Below are 25,406 nucleotides of genomic sequence, written 5' to 3'. Positions count from 1 at the left end.
TATGGTTTCAAAATAGATGTATTGGTTTTGCCAGAAGGAAACCCTACCTAACCCTACCAAAGCCCATGATATGGTCACAAACTGTTCACATTTGTTCACATATGTGGTCTCAACAGTAAGGGGAGCCAGCCAGACTTTGTAACAGTCCTGGCAAATGTTAATGTAACAAGAGAAATCAAGAAACATAACAAGCAGCTGTGTCTTTTTGTTTGGTTTAAAAAAAAAAACAGCTTGAATGTGAATGTCTTTCTAGAGTTGTTATTCTAATAGGCAGGCAACTTGATTTCCATGATAAAGTTGAAGATTTTGAAAAACATAATTTAGGTTTGTTTTAATTAAAAGTCCAGCTATTATTGTAAAATTCTATTGATAAATGAGAAGAACTTGCATACCACTGGAAATGAATTGAGAACAAGATAGTAATAAGGTGGTAAAAGAACTTGACAAATGTGGGTAGACCCACTGAAAATGAACAGTGATGTAAATCAATACCACCTACAAACCCATCAGTGTATATGCAAAAACCAGCAAAGTTGTAAAGAAATTCTGTGCAAATATACTTTCAAAGACAGCTTCAAAGAAAAGTATTGCTGGTTAGATATAGAATTGGAAAGTTGAAAGTACTTTGAATTTGAAAGTACTTTGGAAGTTGACGTTTAAAAAGGAATGTACTAGGAAAGATTTTTGATTCTTTGGAAAAGAAGTAAGCAAAAGTGTCCTGTTTCAGATCCATTTAAGCAACATTTGCTGGCTATGGTTTTATGCCCTATGCATGATGGGCAATAGATGATTCCTGCTGTGAAGGAGATCACACAGTAATTGAGGAGATAAGAAGTGTACACACATGGGTACAAGGCAAAAAAGCAGATCATTTGGAATTCCAGAAAGGAGGATGCAAATTTTTAAAACTTAAGAAGGGGAAGCCAGAGGATTTATGGCAGAGATGTTTTATGACCTTAAATGACAGTTTATTTGAGTAGAAGATAGAGGTGGCATGGGCGTCTCTGAGAGTTTGTGTGGTCTAGAAGGAACCCCACATGGAACCCTATGAAGAAATCTACTATGGCATCCTTATAATAGGTTATAATGGCCCTCACTAGACTGTCATTTCCTGAAGGAAAATTAACATGCAGTCAGCTCTCATTTTTAGATTCTGTATTGAACTCCTGCACCCACTGAACTTTACTTGTAAACAGAGTTTACAGATATGCCTTCATACTTCTACTCTCTCACTTGTGGACTTGTGAGAGCAGTGAACAATTTCCAGTTGCCCAATGCACATGTTCCCAGCTGATACCAGGAGACACCTTGTCTCCTGTAAAATAGTGTGCTTTTGACAGTCTTTTTAGTGCTTCAGGTTGGTGATTTTGCTGTTTCAAATGGCCCCTGAGCATTATTCTGAAATGCCATCTAGTTTTTCTAAGCACTAGAATATTGCGAAGTACTTTAGAGAGGAAATATTTGTGTTAAGTCATCTTTGTTCAGGCATGATGTGTGTGCATATGTTCAATGTTAGTGTTTCAAGATATTAAATTAAGTCTTTTTAAACAAAAAGAAAACAAGGTACATATTGATTGATTGATAAAAGTGTTCAGACTGGAGACTCACAGGAAGAAAATTTTGTATTTCCTCTAGTTATAGTGCTTCAGTATTTGCTCAGTTAGTGTTAGCAGTGACTTTGTAGAATGTATAGCGACTCCTGGTAAGGAAAATTGGCTGTGTTTTTGTGTTATTTCTGTGCATAGTACTTAGTGTTTAATAGATAGTCAAGGAGTTTTATGAGAAATTACTTATATTGGGAAGAATAATTTAGCTTCCTTAAAATTTTCAATACTGAGCCTCAGGAATTGGGGTTTTAACATCATGCAGGCAATGAAAAGTCATTGGAGATGTTTTTGCCCTGAAAATGATCTTTTCATTGTGAATTGTTCACCAAGAGTTGATAAAACGGTGTAGATAGTGTCATGGACAGAATGAATATCCCTGGGATCCTGATCATAAGAAGCTTCTGAAGAAGCTCTAAGAGTTTCTTTAGGAAGGTTAGTTTCACAGGGATTCATAGGATGCATGGAAAAGGAGAGAGAATGAAAACACAAAGCTAAGTTATGCCCCTTCTAGAGCAATCCTGACTTAAGATAGTAAAGACCTGGAGTAGGGTGCTGGCATAGAGAACAGGGAAGCAGGGGCAGGTACTGGAGCAAATGAAGTAGAAATCAGAAGTAAATGATTTCATGTGGAGGGTGGGGCAATGGAAGGGTGAGACTAAACTTTGAAGTTTGCTATCCCCGACTTTGTTATTTCCTGTGCTGGAAAATTTTTTAATAATATTTTTCTCATACTGGGTAATTACTCCATTCTGTGCTGAATCTTTTTTTAGATACTAGTATTGAGGTCACAATCCTCATCCCTCATAACTAGGCAGCTGATGAATTGCTTAGTGTTGGAGATGAGGGTGGGGGGATAATAGATATAGTTTTTAAATTAATAACGAATTTTTATAATTTATTGTGAAATTTTCTCTGGGGAAGGGTGTTCAGGATTGAGCTATACTTTTTTAAACTGAGTGTGTGTAAATGACTTCCATTCCAATGACAATTTATACCTAACAGTAGATAGTTAAATGTTATAAATGATAAACTTGCTGAAAAGTCTGTGAGAAGGAAGACAGTCATTCCCTGCTGTTCACCGTAAAATTTTGTGAAAAAATACAGAGATGCTAGGATCAGCATTAATTACATTTTCAGTAGAGTATATAAGGCAGTAGCCATTTTAATTTAAATTTTAAGATTAAATCCTTCTTTGTGAAGTACCTAGTGTGTATCTTTACAGTTTCCATAATTTGAGAAATAAAACTCTGTTCTCAAGCAAGCATTGTCAGAAAGCTTTAAGTATGTATGACAAGCTCTTTAGCTAAATTTTGGTGTCAGTGCACCTTTTTTTTCCTATTAAAAGTCATTTTTAAAGAGACCATTTATATCTTACTACAGGCTATTTACGTCACTCATTTTACAAAGTTATGCAAAACTGATATCTTACTTGGAAAAATAATACTTTTCTTTCCCTGGCAAACTCATCTCAGGTAATCAAGAAATGTAGATTTTTTTTTTTAATGTCAATGTTCAAGGAACAGTTTACATGGCATTTTAAGCCAGGAGAATTTATTCTGTGGCTAAGTACTGCATGTGTTTAATTCAACGGGATATTAAAAAAAAATCAAAGAAATTCTGATGTTCTTTATCTTTTTTCATCTGCTTTGAGTTTAATATATCTTTTTGAACAAAGCCATGTTTGTGAAGAACATTAAGTTTTGTTTGGCCTTCTCAACTCCAAGTACTCAGTGGACCTTATTGCAAGGTTATGCTCCCTGGACTGATTGATATATAAACAGAAGACAGATGGTGTAGAGATGACTCTGATGATAATTCATTTTTCAGCTAGTCATGAAGATATTTTGATTACAGTGTGTTTAAGTAATTATAACACAGTCTGCAATGTTAGTCTTGCTGGGAAGGGAACACATGGAAAACAAGTTATGTGTTATTCGTGCCCAACAAAGGATGCACTGTGGTGTAATGATTTTAATTCCTAATGCTAGATTGGACTGAAGGAGTTTAAAATATGTCATACAGTAAGGTAAGTCAATTAAACATAGACCAAATAAAAAAGGTAACTGCACAGCTTTGAGGCATAAATATTTGTTTTGGAAAGTATTTAGATGTTATTATATGAAAGAAACCAGTATTTTTAACTTTAGGTAACAGTCTGTGTACCGCTAATTAAAAAATTACGTGGCTTGATTTTAAGTTTATGTGAATCGTAATTATCATGCAGCTTGCTTTTCGTGTTGTGAACTTAACCCAAATCAGAGGGCTGACGAGTCAACAGCATGTTACAATCCTGCTGTTCTTTTGATGTTTTGAAAAAAAAAATGGAAGCAAAATGTCAAAATGAGAAAAAAAAGTTAGTATTGTGTGAATAGATGGGTCAAGTTTTCATTTTCACTTCCTAATAACAGTTTATGCCACCATTTTTTTATTTCACCATAGAATAATTGATCGCTTAGATGGAGTTCGTTTGTTGTGGTCCCTGCTGAAAAATCCGCACCCAGACGTGAAGGCCAGTGCAGCGTGGGCCCTCTGTCCATGCATTGAAAATGCAAAGGTAGGAACGAACTGCAAATCAATCTGTCAATCAATCTACAGTCTCTAATACTATATTGAATAATGTTGCCACAGGTCACTAATTGCCTTTGACTTGTATGGTATGGTTAGATTGATCTTGTGGAAAAAAGTGATAAACAATGTTTATGCAAAAAGAATTTTTGAGCAATGCCTTCTTCTGGTCAGTTTCAAAATACCAAATAAAACTAGTGTCTGATGCAGTGCTTACAAAGTTCTACTTGATTTGTGCAATTGAAACAAATACCCTGTAAATCAGAAGAAAGACAAACTGAAGTTCTTAATTTGGGGATAATAAGAAAATTATCCGCATTTACCTGTTACTTACAGAGAAGGGCAAGCATGGTGGGAAGTTTGACTTCTTTTATTGTAGCTATAGCCAGCAGTGAAAGCCCAGTCAGGTCTGCTTTACCTTGAAGAGGTTACATAATTTTACTGGGCCTCACTCACTTTTCTTATCCGTCATTAACAACTGAATTAGAATATTTATTTATTTTTAGGTGTAGATGGACACAACACCACATTTTTATGTGGTGCTGAGGATCGAACCCGGGTCCTGCCTGTGCTAGGCAAGCGCTCTACCACTGAGCCACAATCCCAGCCCCTGTTTTATTTTCTTTTGAAGATATCTTTTCAGTTGTCTCTCTCTAGCATTTTTTTAAATCAGTTTAGAGATTTACTTTGAAGTCTTTGTTGCCAATGCTATTTCTTTCTATTGAATGCGTTTATCTAAAGGATTTTATTTCTTTAATAAATTTTACATGATTCGAAATAGTATCCTAGATGTAACCATTTGTGATATATGCTAGGAATAGAGGAGACAAGTTCATTAATGGAACCATTGTTTATCACAGCAAACAATTAAAATGATCTCAAATGTCCATCTATAAGAAATGAATAATAAGATAGTAGTCTATTTATACTATATCATATAATGAAGCAATTAAAAATGAACTTGATATATTCCTTGATATTGATAAATCTCACAAAAAATATTTAGCTAGTTCTGGGGAGGTAGCTCAGTAGTAGAGCATTTGCCCAGCATGCACAAGGCTGTGGGTTCAATTCCTAGCACCACAAAAAAATAATGTAAGTAAATAAATACGTAATAACAAGTTGCAGAATAACTATACAATATGATTCCTTTGAAAGTTCAAAGACAGTTTTATGTTTAAATTATATTATTTAGGGAGCAAGAAAGAAGTCTATTGGGTGAAGATCAACATACATATTTGAAGAATAATCCCCATTGGTTACTTTCCATATCAGCTCAGTCCTTCATTCATAAATATGACAACAAAGGATCACCATATATTTAAGAAATGATATTAAAGAGAAAAAACCACATGGGGGAATTGGGGATTGGAATCAAATTCCTTGCATGTATCATTTTGTCAAAATGAATCCAACTACTGTGTACAACTATCATGCTGTAATAATAATAAAAAAGACAAACCAAGATTAGTAAGCAGAACTAACTTCAGAGGAAACTGAGGTAAAGAAAGGAACAGAATGTACCATTAAAATTTTAAAATTAATATTCTTGGAAAGAATACTCTAAGAATAGCCCAAATTGGTGGTTATAAAAAAGAAATACAGAGAAATGTTTTTTTGAAATTATTTGGCAAAATAATAAATATAGTAGAAAAGAGTAATACTATGTTCAAAATGGCTAAATATTTACCTGGAAGATATAGTCTAATAATTAAGAATATAAAGTAAAAAATGAAACCAAAATAGTACACAAAAATACATTAAAACTAAGAGTAATTGAGAAGAAATAGTCATTTTTTTTCTTGTAGAAGAAGGTTCTATAAGCTGAATTTCTAAAGAAAGACTCTAGTTTTCAGATTTGAAAGATTCACTTCATGCAAAGCAGGAAAACAAGCAAACAAAAAATTTCATACCTATATCTACATTTAAACTTGGTGTTTCAGAAATAAAAGAAAAAAAGTCACAAAAGAACAAAAATCACATCACATTGGAATTAGACTTAACATCATCCACAATAAATTCTGAAAGAATTTACTAGTAAGAGCATAGCTGGGCTGGGATTGTGGCTTAGTGGCAGAGAGCTTGCCTTTCACACGTGAGGCACTGGGTTCAATTCTCAGCACCACATAAAAATGAATAAACAAAATAAAGATATTGTGTCCATGTGTAATTAAAAAATATTTTTAGAAAAAACATAGCTTTTTCTGTCTTTAGTGGAAAGTACATTTTAATCTTGGAATTCTATATCCTACAAAACTAGCTTTTGAGTGACAGTAGAGAGTAAGGAAGAATAGACCTTTTTTTTTTCTTTTAGAAATGGCAGAATTCAGAAAGTTTATCCCTGATGAACCTTTTCTGGAAAAGAAAAATAGTTTTTACTTTAGAATATTTTCCAGCAACATATTTTAGCTGGGCTCAATGGCTCAAGCCTATAACCTCAGTGGCTCAGAAGACTAAGGAAGGATTGATCATAAGTTCAAAGCTAGTCTCAGCAACTGAACTTAGCAAGGTCCTAAATAACTTAGTGAGACCCTGCCTCAAAATAAAAAATTAAAAGGGGGTGGGGAGGTGGCCTGGAAATTTGGCTTAGTGATTGAATTAATCCCTGGTACCAAAAACTAAAAAAAAAAAAGATTTTATGAAAGAGAATAATGTGAGTTATAAGAAACAATAATGAACAAATACACGATTTCAGTTAAATATGAATTGATGTTGATAATATGGCTTTTAAGTTTCATTACATTATTAAGACAGAATTCCTCTCAATGTAGTGACATAAACTAGAATTAATACTGATAGCATTACCACAGTAACAATCTGACTTCAAACTACCAGAGAATTAAAACTACAAGTTAGGTAGTAACTTGTAGTAGTTAAGAAGTAGTAGTTAGTAACTTGTAGTGGTTCGGAAATAATAGGTAAAAGCATGCTAAGGGCCTTTTCCTTTCCCAGAAAATAAAATGTTATAGATACTAGTTATTTCTCAATCATCATTGAAAGCATCAGTTTAAATATAGAATTTAATATTATTGATGAGATGCTAGTTTGTATAGAAACCATTTCTACTTAGTACTGTTACTATGTATAAATTGTGTCTTATCTCATGGGTTTTCTCCATATCTACCTTTTTATCACATTCATTATTCCTGTGCAGCCTTCCAATCCTGAACATCAGGCTTAATCTTCTATGCCAGCAACTTAAACTGAACTAAAGTTAGACCTTAAACATGACCCAGTCTTCATCTCTCTTTTCTCTTGGCTTCAGAGCCTAGACTAGACCTAGAAAAGGCTCCACTGAGAGCTACTGTTGGTTCATTTCTCTTGAAATTCACCTGCTGTCTGCACCCTCCCATCCCTACCAACTTAGTGTCTGAATGCTTCTCACCTCAACTTTCTTCTTACTCATCTTGGAAGACAGATTCAGGAAGAAGAGATCTCTGCTTGTCCACTTCTCTCACCAAAAACTGCATTGCACCAAGAACTTGTGTTTGCATTTGTTCTTTTGATAATGTGAACATATGAGTCTTAAATAAAGAAGTAACATGAGGAACACAGATGATTGGAAAGTGTATGAGTGACTGACTAATTAAGCTGTTGGAATTGCTTAGATGAAATAATTAAAAATTGACCTTGTAGAGTGGGAGTTTGAATAGGGAGAAGAATCAATAAAAGAAATGAGAGGTAGAATTAGAAATTGGTGAGTGATTGAATATTGGCTATGAAGAAGAAGTCAAGAAAGATTCTGAATTTTGTTTGCTTAACTTTGACAACTGGGTGTATGCTGTAACCTTTTACCAAATATGAGGAGAACGTGATTTTGGAAAAAGATAGTGAATTTATTCTCATCCAGTAGTGATGTCCAGTCATTTGAATACATGCATGTGGATGTCAGGAGAAAATTCTGGTCTGGAGATATAGATAATAGGAGTCATTAGCATGTAGGGGAGTTGATGAAAGGGAGAGGGAGTGGAGTGGGAGGAGATCACCAATGACATCAAAAAAATCAGAGAGGAGGACCAAGGGGGAATGGAATGGCCATGAAAGGGTGATTGAAGAAAGCTCAGAAAGGAGCCAAATCAAGAAAGGACACATCCAACAGTGTCTTTGGCCTCTAATAGGACAATTACCTGTGAAAACTAAAAAGATGATATTGAATAGGATAATTAGGTCATAGCCATTTCCATTGAGAGTTGAAAGTTTAAGCCAACAAATAAGAGAAGAAAAGAGGAATTAATAGCTCTTTCTTCAGGTGTGGTTAATATGGAGGAGGCATGAATGTGTATGTGTGTGTCTATATTTAGATACAGAGAATACACACACATGAAGAGAGGGGAAAAAAAGGCATGGTTCTCACTCTTTCTTAATCTTACGAGCACATTGCTCTGAGAGGTCTAAAAACCTTGTGGAATGCCAAGAAAATGTGTAGTTCTAGGATGCAAAATTCCTGAGGGTGTGTCCAATGAGAGCAAAGCCAAGAAAGTTCTGGGAAGTTCATTCAGGCAGGAAGGACACTGCCAACCTATCTCTCTCTCCCTTCCCCTCCTATCCCTTCCCCTCCTTCCCTCCCCCGCCCCTCCCCTCCTCTTTCCTTCCTCCCTCCCTCTCTCCCTCCCTCCCTCCCTCCCCCCTTTCCTTTCTTCCCTTTTTTCTACCTTTGATTTTGAATTCAGATATGAGATAGTTATCAAAAGAATTTATCTACATTAATAACCATATGTAAATCAAAAAACTTGAAGTCAAAGTTTTACTTGATTATTAATTTGGCTGATTATTTCAACAATAAGGACTGTTTTTTCTGATTGGGCAATATGGAGGACTTTCTCATAAATTGAATTAACTAAATATGCAGAATCAAATTTTTGATGGTGTACATAACTATCAGAACAGTTATGTATATTTTATATAACTATCAGAACATTTATATTTTATGACTCAATTATGATGAAAACAGTTTTAGATGTCATTTTCAAATGAATGAGAAAGATATGCAACTTTTCAAGATTGTACTGGGATACATGAGCACAAATTTTGAAGACCATTGATTAGTCTCATGTACCAGGTCTGGCCTTTGAAGTGGGACAATGGGACATTTACACATCTTTCCTCAAGAAAGTAATCTGATTTACAAGGATCTAATCTTTTTGAGAAATCCTATTTTTTAGGGTCATAAGCTGAATATTACATTGGCCTTCCCCCTTACATCTTTTCATTTATTTAGTTATTTGTTTATTATTGATTGGTTCTAGGAATTGAGTCCAAGGCACTAATCCCCATCCCTTTCTATTTTTCATTTTGAGACAGGGTCTTTCTAATGCATTGAGGCTGGCCTCAAACTTGTGATCCTCTTGTCTCATTCTCTGAGTAGCTGGGATTATAGGCATAAGCCACCAGGCCAGTGATTTTTTTCTTTTCTTTTGCCCTGGGGATGGAATCCATGCTCTGAGGCATGCTAGGCTCTACTACTGAGCTAACCCCAGGCCCTTCCTTATATCTTTCTATACAAACTCATTTTCCTAATGCAGAAGGATATGTTAGGGTTAGAGCTTGAAATAGATCATTTGCTCAGAAAGGCAAGAGGAAAGAAAGCAATTTATAATATTTAAATTAGATAGCATCTCATTATTTATACAGATTCCAGTCAAACCATGGTCTAAGAAAACTTGAGCTAATAAAACTGTGACTATGAAAATGTACTGCTCAAATATGGGTACTACTAGCCATATGGCTGTTGAGCATTTGGGATGTGACTAATATGACTGAAGAAACGAATTTATAGTTGTCTTAAATTTTAGTTAAAGTTTAAATGGTCAACTGTGGTTAGTGGGTATTGTTTTGGTGCCCAAATCTAAGATAGAAAAGCAATGAAGAGTTTTGTTTTAATAAGGCAACTGTTAAAAAGAGTTGTATATATCAAGAATTAAATAAAATTGTGTATGGTTATATATTAATATATTAATTTTAGAAAGTAAAGTATAGGAAAAATATTATTTTTAAATTTCAGGACTTGGAGATAACCACTATCGACATTTTTTTTTTCTCCTTAACAATGAGTATCTGATTCTCTTTATTAGTTATCACTGTCTAATTTTCTTTGGCCATCTAGTATTTTATTTTATGGCAATGTTATTTATGCAATGAAGTTTCCAGTTTTAAAAAACAGAGTGAGATTAAATTAAACAAAAATTTCATTGGAGTCTTTCTAGAATATTCTTTCATATAGGGAAAATAAAGTTACCTGTGTCTCATTGGTAAAGATTTGAACATAACTCCCTAGGAATATGATTTATAATGTCAAAAGTCAATGGTTAGTGTTTTCTTTTTCTGGATTGTACATAAACTAATAGTGCATTTCAGAATCAAGTGCATTTTGGATTAGAGACAACAAATCCTGAGGAAGAGTAGGGGCAGGAAATGTTTTTTGAATATGTCAGGGCACCTAGCTTACAGTAAAACAATGGAACTAGAAGAGATCTTGGCCAAGATTTTGGCCTATTCTTCCATCTTCATCCTAAGCCCTTCCCCATTTAGGTAAATTAATGACTCAGCTCTCCAGGGAAGATTGCCTTTTGCAAAGAAGTCTTTCTATATTTTTTCACATATGATGCTTTTGCAAGTAGTTTTCAATATGTTAACTTAGGAATCATAGGATTTGACATCAATTGGAAATAGGTAACCTTTTTTTTTTTTTTTGGCTTAATGGCCCTGACAATAATGCTGCAGAAACCAGCCATTGCTTGTTACATCTGAGAGCGACACAAATTCGAAGAAAGTACAAGCCTCGCCTTCAACTAAGTTATTGCTACTTCAGGATCCCCGCCACGTCTGTCAGGCATCATGAAACCTAAGCACACTATACACATGTGCCCATGTGGTATGGATATGGTGAAATGTCAACTGTTCAAAACAGATGTTATCCATTTTTCATATTGTTAACAGCATATACATTAGAACACATTTTCAGATCTAGCTGTTAAGAAAATGAGATGTGGAAATTGCTTCTAGTGAATGTTTTACATCTCTTCTTGTTGAGAAATATTTAAAGTTACTTATCAGGGAAGAAGACAAGACAACAAGATACCAGAATCAAAGATTTCAGTAATGAATTACAGGGTAATTGAGATGATGATTCACGATGAAAGTTGGCATTGTGTTTGCATTGTAACTGTTTTGTTGTTAGTTTGCATAAAACAAATGTTATGTGAATTTTTTTTTAAACAAGAAATAATGATCATTCAGTAGTAGACCAGTATCTTAATTAGAAATTTCAAAAACTTTCCCTTCATTTTGGAAAAGTATCTTATAGTTTGTTTACTTAGGGATAAACATACTAGATGAAAAAGATGTTTTTCCAGCTTAATAATGATCTGTCCATTCCTCACGTGATTGGAAAATCAGAGCGTGAAATGTGAGTCTATCTTACACCCTTGAAAGAATATTTAAGGCAGGAAATAAGGCTCTTTCAGTTAGAGAGCTGCCCAGTGTTCTTGGGTCTACCAAGTACTGAAGAACAGAAGGTCAACTGAAGTGACCTAATTACAAAAGATTCACTGTGTATTTTCCTAAGGATATATTTATTTAAAAGTTTACTGCTTAAGGTTGGAAAACACCTATTAGGCTTTGGGGAAATTTTATTTTTTTGTGTTTTGCTTTTTCCAAGTATGGTCACTAAAAACAGAGATCCTAAGATTTGACCTCAGTAGTGATGTTATTTGGTACATTTCATGAGCTGAAGCCTGGCTTGAGGCTAATAACTGCTTTGTAAAAAAAAAAAAAAAAAAAAAAAAAAAAAAACCACAACAAAATGTGAGAGTTTTGTAAATGGAAGTAAAAAGCTGTTGCTTTCAAGCGGAATGATCAAACACATTTTTGGAAAAAAACCGGCAGCTGAACAGGTGTTCAGTATTAGGAAGTTGTGATGTAAGGAATGCAACAACCGAATCTGGCAAAAACCCCATGTATTAAATTCTTTGTTCTTAAGAAGCAAAACCCTGTGCTGCAGAAAATCAACTCAAATTTGTGTTCCACAAGCAATAGGGTATTGAAAAGTAGAATGCACTCAGGTAAAGAATGTGTAATTGTGTCACATCACACACAATCACTTTTATGACCTTTGCCAACGTTTGTAAGAAATATATATATTTCTTAAAATACCTTTTTTTTGTGAACATCACTAAATAATGCTCACAGTAATTTCCGTAATTCAGTTTCTTTCCACTTAACAAGTTTTAAAAATTTTTTATGAAGAAAAAAGCAAACATTTATATTTGCCCTTTAATACAGAGTGCTATAATTAATTCATATTACTTAGGAATTCATATTGCTTATGAATTATATATTCATGTTAATTTATAAATACTAATTTCTTATGGATTATATAGGAAATGACTCTTCTTATTTTAGGATAAGTACTCTGAATGTATAAGTCAGTTGTAGAATTAGGAAAGAAATCTCAATCTGTCTTTCAAATCAGTAATAGTTCTGTGTGATTATTTGGCTTTATAATTTTCTTCAATTTAATTTTGCTACTTGTTTAGAAAACAATGTCTGGTTTTGAATTTAATCTTGGAGGAAATATAAATCTCCAAAACCAGTGACATAAGGATCTGCTCCAAATAGAGAAGTTAATCAGAGAAATATAAGAATGATTTCCCCAAGAAAAGTAGACAAGTAGTTAATTTCTGTGAGGTTGGAATACATGCTCGGGCAATTCTAGCCAGGAATGTTGAGCACTGAGTATGGATGAGGCCAACTTCCTGACCACAGGTGTGACAGAACCCAGCTGATCAAACAGGACAGGAATTTGACATCACTCTCTGTTTAACTTCAGCTGCCCAATGAGCCATGCCCAATCAGGGAGCCAAAGAGAACCTGGAGAAGGCTTGTGTCGGGGTTTAGTTTCATACTGAGAACACCGCTGTAAACACAGTTTATGAGCTTCGATGCGCCCATGATTAGGCCATAGAATGTATAGCTGCCCAACAGTGTGCCAGAGAATCAACATAGTAAAACAAAACAAAACAAAACAACCTAAAACCTCTTTAAAATGTGATCCGTGCTAATGTTCTGACTGGCTATTTGAAGCCTGCCATCATTTTTAAGTTACCAAATAATATGCTCCTCATTTGGCCTCTAGTTCCTAAAATCCTAAGAGGAAGGTAACAAATTATAGTATAAACTTTTTTTTTTTTTTTTTTTTTGTAAACCAGATTTCAAGTAGGGACATGAAGGACATGAGGGTGTTAAAAAACTTACCTTCAGAGCACAGCTGGAAGGGCCACTAGCTGCAAGTCCCGTCTGTTGATTTCACTGGATTCCCATGCACATGCCTTGATTCTCAGTCTGTCATGACAGACAGCTACAATGGAGGGTGTTAGTCTAGGAAGAAGTAGAATTAAAAGGGATGGCTAAAGGTATAGGCCATTTTAAATAGGTACCACATGCACAAAATTGTGTATCTATGCTGTGCTACTTATGAGAACTTTCAACCTATTTTGAAGACATAGTTATCAGTTCCTGTTACTTTATTAAATTAATTATCTGATCTGTTGCATCCCCAGCAACCCCAAACACCTAGAATTTCACATTTCACTTTGTCACCATCAAAAATGGTGCCATGTCAAAACACATTGATTCAGACATCTGACTGGGACCTCAAGTAGCCTCTCCTTTCAGCTCACTGGCTTAAAAACTCCCATTGCACTTTAACCCACCACACCCCCATCCATTGACTCCACCGTGTTCTCCAGCCATTCACCTCTTCTATGTTCATTTCTTCTTTTTTTTAACTTTAACCTTTTTTCAAAATTTATTTTACAGTAGAATGTATTTTGACATTTTATATACAAATGGAGCACAACTTCTCATTTCTCTGTACATGGTGCAGAGTCATTCCAGTAGTGTAATCATACATGTATATAGGGTAATAATGTCTGTCTCATTCTACTGACCTTCCCATCCCCACAACCCAACCCCTTCCCTTATTTCCCTCTACACAAACCAAAGTTTCTTCATTCTTCCCTATCGCCCTGACCCACTATGGATCAGCATTCATTTATCAGAGAAAACATTCAGCTTTTGTTTTGGGGGGATTGGATTATTTCAATTGGCATGATATTCTCTAGCTCCATCCATTCACCTGCAAGTGCTATAATGTCATTCTCATTTAAGGCTGAGTAATATTCCATTGTGTATATGTACCACATTTTTTATATTGTTATTTTATTTATTTATTTTTATGTGGTGCTGAGGATTGAACCCAGGGCCTCCCATGTGCTAGGCAAGAGTTCTACCACTGAGCCACAATCCCAGCCTTAGTACCACATTTTCTTTATCTATTCATCTGTTGAAGGGCATCTAGGTTGGTTCCATAGTTTAGCTTTGTGAATTGAGCTGCTGTAAACATTGATGTGGCTGTGTCACTGTAGTATGCTGATTTTAAGTCTTTGGGGTATAAACTGAGGAATGGGATAGCTGGATCAAATGGTGGATCCATTCCAAGTTTTCTGAGGTATCTCTCTACTGCTTTCCATAGTGGTTACACCAATTTGCTGTCCCACTAGCAATGTACGAGTGTACCTTTTTCTCCATATCCTCGCCAACACTTTTTATTGCTTGTGTTCTTGATAACTGCCATTCTGCCTGGAGTGAGATGAGATCTTAAAGTAGTTTTGATTCACATTTCTCTAATTGCTAGAGATGATGAACATTTTAAAAAATCTATCTAAAGAGGTGAAAAACCTCTGCAATGAAAACTACAGAACACACTAAAGAAATGGAAGAAGACCTCAGAAGATGGAGAGATCTTCCATGCTCTTGGTATGGTAGAATTAATATAGTCAAAATGGCCATACTACCAAAACTGCTATACAGATTCAATGCAATTCCTATTAAAATCCCAATGACATTCTTCACAGAACTAGAAAAAGCAATCATGAAATTCATTTGGAAAAATAAGAGACCCAGAATAGCCCAGGCAATCTTGAGCAAGAAGAGTGAAGCAGGAGGCATCACAATACCAGGCCTTCTGTGTTCATTTCTTTCCTTTTGCACATTAGAGTCCATAATCTATCATTGTGCGCCTTTCCAAATACCAGCAAGTCAGCGCATCCTCTTTCTGTTCATTGTACCCTGTCTGACAAAGTCTCAACCCTGCATGGAGGAACACATCTGTCTTCCCCAAGAACTGTCCTCTAGCAGGTGACTGTCACTGGGGAAAATCATGTCATTTGCCTTGACACTACCATCATTAAAATCTCAGGATCACAATCTCAAATTGGTCAAGGTAACTTTCTCTAGTAAACTTGCTCCCCCAAACCCCCACTGCTTCACAGTGAGTTTCTCCAATCTCATAAAACCCTTATTACCCCTTTCTCGTATAGGGTTCTATTTTAGAATTTACTAAATGACTTTCCACATTTCCATTCAATTCTAAAAGGTGGGAATACATTGATTCTAAATTCTGTAAACCTTACTCAAATTCATATTTGGACCTAGTCTCTATTTTAGCACTTCAAAGGTGTCATTTTGCTGTTTTCTACCGTTCACTGTTTCTGATAAGAAATAGCTGTCATTTTTATCTTTGATCCTCTTTGTTTCCTAATGACTTTCCTCTTTAGCTTATTTTAGGCTTTTTTATTTTTAGTTTTCGGCAACTAATTTTAACGTGTGTGTGTGTGTGTGTGTGTGTGTGTGTCTGCTTTAATACTTACTCTGTGGTTCTCAGAGCTTTCTCTGAATTTTTTGGTTTGCTCTTTTGGTTCAATTTGGGAAAATATTTGGGTCATTACTTTAAAAGTTTTTCCTTCCACATTCTCTTTTCTCTCCTTACTCTCTAATTCCATGTGCTTCTTCGCATACCTTGTAGGTTTAAAAAATTGTTTTTGTATGCTGGTCATTGCATATATTAAAATGCATATATTTTATTTTGCCATTGGGCCTTCACCCTAGTGATCTGGCTATAGTTGTCTAGTTTATCTTTTGTTTTAGAATATGTTGTGAATTACAGGACTAATACACTTTCGTGTCCACACGCATTTCTGTATAGCCAGATCACTGGGGTGAAGGCCCAATGGCAAAATAAAAAGTTTTAATCTCATCCTTTACAACTAAGTTCTGGGATAGATGTAAAGACATGAGGACCATTCCCTCTGGGTTTGCATTATTCTTTGTTCACTGTCTAATATCTTAAAGGTTTACTGACCTTGCCATGTACAAGTTAGGAAGTATGCCCTGCCTTTGGGGACTCTCATCTCCTAGCACTTTCTTGTGTCTGATAGAAATTATTTCTTATTTGTTTCAAAGAAAGAATATTGGTTTTAAAAAAAGAAAAAAAATGCGTATATTTTAAAAGTGCTATTGTATGTAAGTATGTTATGTATATAGATTTTTGAAGTAGAAGAAGCATTCTTTCCTTCCTTGGATAGCAGGAATAAGGGGTTAATCAATTTGATGAAATAAAATATTGAATTTGTTGGAAGCAGGATTACCGCTTTCTTCATCTATGAAGACCTTAGAAATCACATTCCAGAAGCCCAAGTTTATCACTTTTTGGTACTCAGCTCAATCTTCAATTATCTGAGTGGCTTTGAGGCTTATCTTTTTGGTCTTATCAAAAAGTTGAATTTGGTGGAACCTTGGTTGAACTTCTAACTAAACTCAGGTCACCTCTGACTTCAAACATTTTGTAGGTGAAATCAAATCTTGCCTCTAGCAGGTCTTGGGACCAGGTACGAAGAGATTGCTATATCTGAAAATTACAAAATTGCAAGATCTGGATATGTTGAGGCCACAGGGTGGCTAGACAGTGAGAGTACATCTTTGTAAGACTGCAGTCCTCTGCAGACTTTGAGAGCACGGGACTAGAATTGGAGAGCGTGGGAGTGACCATCCATGAAACCTGACTTTGGGACACTGGTACTTCAGGGTTGGAACATGGAACAGTGGGATCAAAGGACCACACACCAAAATCTGGGACTGCAGGACTGCAAGATTGGGAGGCTAGGATGCCATGAGACTTTGGGGTTGTGGAACTTCAACACTGCCAACACAGAACACACAAGATTGTAAGACTCAGAGATGGGGACACCAGGAGGACCCTTTCTGTTTTCCAACATGGCCTCAAGTTCTCTAATGACTCAAAATTCTTTTTTTAAAAAAAATATTTTTTATTTCCACCTGTTCTTTTTTATTTTTTTATATTTTTGTTGTTGATGGACTTTTATTTTATTGATTTATTTATATGTGATGCTGAGAATTGAACCCAGTGCCTCACACATGTGATTGCGGCAAGCACTCTATCACTGAGCCATAACCCCGGCCCCATGACTCAAAATTCTTGTGTGAGAAAATCCCTGGCAGAGATTATCTTTGTATTCTGCAATTATCTAGATTCAAATTGATATGCTGGGTTTGTCAAAAGCATGGCTGTTTTCTTCCAAAGACTGTTCTCTGGCAAGTTTGCTTCTCTACCCAATAAGTCTCTGTCCTGGCAATAGCTCTAATTCTCCTCTGTCCCTGGCTTAGTGTCTGGCCACCAGGTTGGTTCATCACTGTCTCTGCAGGCACAAATTCATATTAGAAATAGCCATGGCAGCCTAATGTTTGTCCACCTTCTTTAATGAATATGGAATCCCTTTTGTACATCTGTGTTCAAGAAGTGAACAAGATTTGGGTCTCCTATCTGGAAGTCTTTTTATTATTTTCTCCTATAAAATCTGAACCAAGGACCTTGTGACTGCCTTTGGATCTAAACTTACCAAACTCAGAACTTTGACTATGTTGTGCTTTGGATTTTTTCCTTCCAGGATCTATAATTGGGGCTCTTCTGTTTGGGACTTTAATCCATTCAAGTTCATTTTTGTGTATGGTATACAGTAGAGGGGGTCCTACTTCATTCTTTTTGCATGTGACTATCCAGGTTTCCAGCATCATTTGTTAAAAAGACTGTCCTTTCCCTCTTAGATGGTCTTGATATTCTTGCTGAAACAGACAAAATACAGGAAGGTTTATGTACATCTCTATTTTATTGCATTACACCAGGATCACATTGTTTTGATCCCTGTAGCTTTGTAGTAAATTTTGACATCAGGAAGTGTGAAATCTACAATTTTTTTCTTTTACAAGATCCCCTTGAGATTACATATGAATTTTAGAAAGGATTTATTTATTTTTTCAAAAATAGTCATTGATTATGCATAGTATCTGTAGATCAGCTCAGGTATGACTGACATTTTAACAATATTAAATCTTATAGTCCATAAATGCAGGAAGTTTTTGCCTCCTTTGTTAAGTTTTATTCTTTTTGATACAATTATAAAAGGAGTTATTTTTGTTTTGTTTCAGATTGTTCACTGTTAGTATATAGAAATGCAACTGATATTTGCAAGATAATTTTGTATCCTTCAACTTTGCTGAATTTATTTATCAGGTCTAACACCATCTTTAGGTTTTTCTACATATAAGATCATATCAGTTGTGAACAAAGGCAATTTTACTTCTTTCTTTCCAATTTGGAGATTTTGAATTTCTTTTTCTTGCCTTATTCTTCTGACTTAGAACTTCCAGTACTGTGTTGAATAGAATTGCTAAAACTGCATATACTTTCCTTGTTCCTAATCTTTAAGAGGAAAACCTTTCAGTCTTTCATCATTGTCTATGTCAACTGTTGTGTTTTTCATATGTGGCTTTTATTATTTTGAGATAGTTTTCTTCTATATATAGTTTACTGAGATGTTTTTCAATCATAAAATGGTATTGAATTTTGTCAAATGCCACATTGATGATGTGGTTTTAATTTTGCTACTGTGGCTTATTTAGAGATTGACTTTAATATATTGAACTATCCTTGTATTCTAGGACTAAAATTGCACTATATTGTGGTATTATAATCCTTTTAATATGCTATTGACCTTGGTATGTTAGTATTTTATTGGAGATTTAAAAAAAATTTTATTGTAGATGGACACAATATCTTTATTTATTTCTTTATTTATATGTGGTGCTGAGGATCGAACCCAGTGACTCACACACACTAGGCAAACGCTTTGCCACTGAGCTAAAACCCCAGCTCTTATTGGAGATTTTTATTTCAGTATCATAAGAGATGTTTGGTCTATAGGTATTTCTTGAGTTTTTGTTTTAAGCATCTTCAGCTTTGGTATTGGAATATTGCTAACCTTATACAAAGAGTTTGAGAGTGTTCTCTCTGTCAAATTTTTGGGAAGAGTTGAAGAGGAATGGATCTTAATTCTTTTTTTTTTTTTTTTGTTCTGAGGATTGAACCACCCAGGGGTACTTAACTATTGAGCCACATTCCCAGCCTTTTCCAAAAAATATTTTCTCAGAGACAAGAGTCTTGCTGAGTATCTAAGAACCTCACTAAATTGCTGAGACTGGCTTTAAATTTGCAATCCTCCTGCCTCAGCCTCCTGAGCCGCTGGGATTACAGGCCTGTGCCACTGCACCCAGTTCTCAATTTGTTTTTGAATGTTTGGTAGAGTTCTTCAGTGAAACCTTTCCTGGGCTTTACATTATTGGGAGGTTTTTAATTACTGCTTCAGTCTTCCTAGTCCATGTAGGTCTGTTAAGGTTTTTATTTTTATTTTATTTTTTTAAGATTAAGTCTTACTAGATTGTATGTTTTTAGAAATTTTTCCATTTTTATTTAGGATATCCAATTTGTTGGCATATAATTACTTGCACATATAATTATAATTCCTTTATTTCCGTTAAATTGGTTTTAATATGCCTTCTTTCATTACTGATTTTAGTAATTTCTTATTTTTTTAATCCAAGTCAATCTAGCTGAAAGTTTCTCAATTTATAAATCTATTGGAATAACCAACTTTTATTTTCATTGCTTTTCTTTATTGTGTTTCTATTTATTTGTAGTTACTGCCTTGATTCATTGATCATTTACAAATGTGTTGTTGAGTTTCCACTTATTTGTGAATTTTTCAATTGTCCTTCTGCTATAGATTTCCAGTTTCATTTCACTGTGTTTGGAAAAGATACTTTATATGAATTCAATCTTTTCAAAAAATTTAAGGCTTGTTTTGTGTACTAACACATGGTTTATCCTGGAGGATGTTCAGTATGCACTAGAAAAAAATAAGTAGTCTGCTGTTGCAATGTGTTTTGTATATGTCTGTTAGGTCCAGTTGGTCTTCAGTGTTGTGCAGGTCCTCTGTTTTCCATTTTTACCTTCTTTCTTTTAATTCATGATTGAAAGTAGGATTTCGAAGCTGTGTGTTTCTCCCTTCAATTGTGTCACTGTTTGCTTAATCTGTTTTGGAGCTCCAGTGTAATTATTATATTTTGTTGAATTGAACCTTCTGTCCTCTTCGGTCTCTTATAACTCTTTATGGCTTACAGTCTACCTTGTATGTTAACAGTACAGCCATCCCTGCTTTCTTTAGATTACTATTTGCATGAACTTTTTTCAACCTATGCATGTTCCTAGATATCAGGTGAATATTGTAAACTGCATATTGTTATATCAATAGCAATGTCTTTCAATGCATTTTGTCAGTTTGTCCTTTGATTGGGAGTTTGTTCCATTTACATTTAAATAATTCACTAACAGTGAAGCACTTACTTTTGCTATTTTGTTGTTTTTTAGCCTTTCTGTCCCTCATTTCCTTCGTTACTTCTTTCCTTTGTGTGGAGTTGATTTTTTACAGTGACATTTTGATTTCCTTCTCATTTTACTTTGTGCATATTTTATAGATATTTTCTTGTGGTTACTAATGGGGATTGTATATGATATTCTAAAGTTACCGTATTCTAGCTTAAATTGACAATAACTTACTTTCAATCACATACAGCTCTACTTTATCCTTCCCCACAGACTTGTGAATGATGTCACATCATGAAGATAAGGATTAGTTACAATTAACTTAATGTGATACTTCACATTCATTATGAGTTAAATAGACTCTCACATGCTAAATTGGCATGCTAACCACATATTTATAGAAAATGTGGTATAACTGACCCAAGATGTAAACATTTGGAAAGCAATCTCTTGTTTCTGCAGAATGATATTTCATATAGCTAATTGTTATTCTGTGAAAATTATTGTTTCATGTGTTATTCTTAGCCTGATTCATAAAATTCACTTTTCAGAAGCATCTGTCTGAATCTGAGCAGGACTTTGCTTTACTCATCTCAATCTGTGGGTTATTGAGTGTAAGCAAGGAGAAAATTTAAATAGATATAGATATTTATATACATTTTAAAAAATAAAAATACATATGATTCAAAAATACAAATATATACAAATGTAGCTTATAAATAATAGCTATTTTATGATAATATGACTTACCTTCATTTAGCACCTTGTACTTATTATAAAGTTTTTTCAAATGCGTCATTGGTTAAGAATGTCACATAATTAACTCTGTAAGCCTTTGGTTACACAATGGTTCCTCACAATTTAGACCTCCTCATTAACAGAATATTGCATCTAAAGCAGAATAAACATAGGAGGTGGTAAAATGGAAAAATTACAGTTGTCCTATGATATTTAAGAAAATTGTCTTGTACTAGGTTAGGAAAGTAGAAAAAAAAGAGAGCATCAATTTATATTCTTTATTTTTCTTGAGAGTCAATTGGATAAAACTATCCTCAAAGCTTTAATATGCTTTTGCTATGTAAATCTGGACTATAAGGATCATATCATTTCTTTTACCCGAAATTAATTTATATTTCCTTCAGCTTATAAGGAAAAGCACTATAACTGATATTCTAATTTTGATTTTTTTGAAAAACTACATTTGAGAGTATAAGGTAATTCTAATTCATCAATATTTTTTTTTTAAACTTTAGGATTTGTTAACCACTGGGAAAAGAACAAGGATGTTATTGTGATAGAGCAGCACAAACAAACCCTGTTCTCCTGGAGTATATATACAGTGTATTTAGAATTTTAAAAGGATTTAATTTATTGAATATGCATTTAGGACAAGATTTGCCTGTTCAGTTTTGGTTTCTCTGACATGCTATGCTATTCGAATGTGAGTGTAGGATTTTTGAAATTTTTATATGCCATGTGCTATTTTTAAATCTTTTTCAAATGCTATATTATGCATCATATGGTCTCTATGTGGCATAGAGCAGTGTTTTTATAGCTCTTCTGGTTAAAAATTTTTGTCTTAAGTCATGTTACGCTTGCCTTGTATGTGCTTTAAAGTTGTATTATGTATATCTCACCTCATCAGAAAACTGCCAGTTCTTTTTGCTGGAGGCAAGAGAAAGAATTTCATACCCATTAATTTAATTGCTCTGTGCCAAAACAACCAGTATTCTCTGTTTTATTCATTAATCTGTAAATAATGTCTTAATATTTTCCTATTAGTTGAATTTTAGCCAAATGTCCGTATTTGGGCTATTTTACATTTTTTTTATCGTATTTGTGCATTCGACTTGATTTTCTGTTTAGTTTGAACTTGACACCTTTTTCTACTTATTTAATCATTCCATCTTTAATAGTATTAAAAAGCTGTTTCATATTCTCTTTTTCAGGGATTGTTTTTGTTTGTCTCAGGAAATGCCATTGGCAACCTAACTTTATCTTTTTTGGAATTATTAATTCCCCAAATTGTGAATATTCTTCTGATGATAAACTGGACTTAATCTGATCAGTATTATCACTGTGAGGGCTTCCATGGCTAAGTGCACAGCATATTGTGAAAAGATACTACAGAATTCAAGAAATCTTAGGTTAACGTTTAGTTTTGTTGTTAACTACTCATGAACCTTGAGCCTCTGTGATTATAAATTGAGGATATCATGCCTCCTTGAGGCAGGTTTGTGAGGGTCACCTGAAACTAAAGCCTACGGGAATCCGTTTTTAACTTTGAGAAATTAGGCAGTTATTATTATTACTAAGGCCTTTTCTGTTATAGACGAATATTTGAATTGTGCATAACCAGCATTGTACCAGTGGTGAAACTGGCAAAGGCTAGTTTTTAAGATATGTGAGAAGGTGGAAAATGTGGTGAATTTGCCCAGTCGTTTAGCGCTAGGGAAAGACAGTTTTGGCAGAGTAATTATTTTTTTCCATCCTCAAATATACTGTCTCCCTTTCCATAGAAACTATGCGGCCGGCAAGACGTCATATGTTTAAAATGTTTAAACTCAAAAAGAAAAAGAGAAAAGAAAGAAATCACACCTTCAAAACCAATAAACAGACTTTGGCGGGAAGGCTTTTGAGTCTAACATTTCTCTGTCCTGCTGATTGCAAGCTCGAGATTCGAGGCCCATGATCTCTCGGAGACTTTGGCTCCCTGTATCTCATACCATGCTCCTTAGGAAGTTCTTGGATCAGAGGGAGATGTGATCACTTTTGTCACTTTTCCCAGTACAGCCCCAATGCTGTGGCTTATTGTCTCTACTGATAAAGCAAAATGAGAGAATTGGGAATTCATTAGGCTCTGTGAGGCTGACTCCAGAGAAGCAAGGTCCATTTGGAATTTGGCTTATGGACCTGATCCTACCGATTTATATTCTACCATATAGAGATAATATTATTTTTTAGTGTTTATTACTATGTCTAAGGGTCTTAAACTTGTAGTTCTCATTTTCTGTTTGCATAATTCAATAAACAGTTATTGACTGGCCACTGTGTGACAGGCAGGAGCCTATCTGCCAAGGAGAATCAGAAAAGGAGAGCAGGTACCTCTGTTCTTGAAAAGCTGTCAAATGGATGGAGGGAGGGACCCATAAGAAAATCATTGCAATACAATAAAGAGCTAAAGATGCCTTTGTCTGTAAATGTCAGAATCAGACTTTGGGGTTAGTTGGTCCAGAAACTCAACAAGGTCACATCAAGGTCCCAGTCTCTTTTCCTTTTGCTGTTTTCAGTGTGACCTGTGAAAATTCCTTACAACTAACAAAACATTACAAGAGAAGACTACAAGAGAATATCTCAGATTTCACTGGCTATAACTGGACCCTTAACAAATAATTGGCAAGTGGAGGGGACTTGGGTGAGAGGGGTGGGCTCGTCCAGAATTGCCCTTGGGGTCCAGAGGACCCCTCCTGATGCTGTGGGTATGAGGCAGACATTCAAAATCAAGGTTTGGCAAGCAGAGAAAAATGGGGAAATGGATTTTGGAGAAAAACATCTGTAAGAGTGTAGAGGGAAGGCGTGACCAATGGTTACGGTTTAAATATGAGGCATCCTCAAAAGCTCATGTGTGAGAACAATGCAAGTAAGTTTAGAGGTGAAATAATGGGGTTATGAGACCCTCACCTAATCCACTAATTAATCCACTGATAGAGATTAACTGCGTGGAAATTGTAGGTGGCAGGTAGGGTGTGGGTGGAGGAGGTGGGTTATTGGGGGTGTGCCTTTGTGGTGTATGTTTTGTTCTTGGGGAGCACAGCGCTCTCTCTCTCTCTTGCTCTCTCTCTCTCTCTCTCTCTCTCTCTCCTTTCTGGTACCAGGCCTCAGCTGCTCTCCTCTGCCACATCCTTTTGCCATGATGTTCTCCCTCACCTCAGGGCCCAGGGAATGACTGTCTAGGACTGAAACCTCTGAAATCATGACCTCCCCAATAAACATTTTCTCCTCTAAACTTGTTCTTACCAGGTCTTTTGGTCACAGCAATGAAAAAGCTGACTAAAACATCAGTCCTGAGAAGGGGATTGAGATAGTCCTGAAGGAAATGCAATCAGTAGGGAATTCTAAGAAATTCACAGTCCTAACTCTGACCTTCAGTTAGAATGGCTATTATTACAAAGAAAAAAAAATTTACAAATGTTGGCAAGGAAGTGGAAAAAAAGAACCCTCATTGACTGTTGATAGGAATATAGATCAGCAGAACCGTTATGGAGATCAATATGGAGGTTCCTCAAAAAACTAAAAAGAGAGTTACAATGTGACTCAGTATTCTCTCTTCTGGACATATCCAAAGGAAATGAGATCAGCATACCAAATAGATATGTGTATACCCTTTTTTGTTGTGACACTACTCATGATAGCTGACATATGGAATCAACTTAGATGCCCATCAATGAATGGGTAAAAGAAATGTGGCACAGATACACAATGGGATATTATTTAGTCATGAAGAATGAAATTCTGGCTAGCAAAATGAATTGAACTGGAGGACTTTATGTTAGGTGAAAATAAGCTAGATAGAGACAAGTACTGCATGTTCTCTCAACTGTGAAAGTAAAAAAAAAAAATCAACCTGAATATAGTAAAGTGATTAAGGCAAGTTGGAAAGT

At 35.1% G+C, this 25,406-nt stretch overlaps 1 protein-coding gene across 1 annotated transcript in view; it reads left to right on the top strand.

The window, feature by feature from the left end:
- The window catches only part of Odad2 (outer dynein arm docking complex subunit 2), a 164,664-nt gene that overhangs the window by 82,240 nt on the left and 57,018 nt on the right, over positions 1–25,406 (top strand). Inside the window, exon 16 of the mRNA XM_026410610.2 lies at positions 4,047–4,161. Coding sequence (XP_026266395.2) covers positions 4,047–4,161 — 115 coding nt within the window. The remainder of the gene's footprint in view (positions 1–4,046; positions 4,162–25,406) is intronic.

This window comes from Urocitellus parryii, chromosome 9 (genome assembly GCF_045843805.1).
Source record: "Urocitellus parryii isolate mUroPar1 chromosome 9, mUroPar1.hap1, whole genome shotgun sequence".
Taxonomy (NCBI): domain Eukaryota; kingdom Metazoa; phylum Chordata; class Mammalia; order Rodentia; family Sciuridae; genus Urocitellus; species Urocitellus parryii.
Note: the sequence above shows the minus strand (reverse complement) of the source record. Positions and strands in the feature narration are given on the sequence as shown.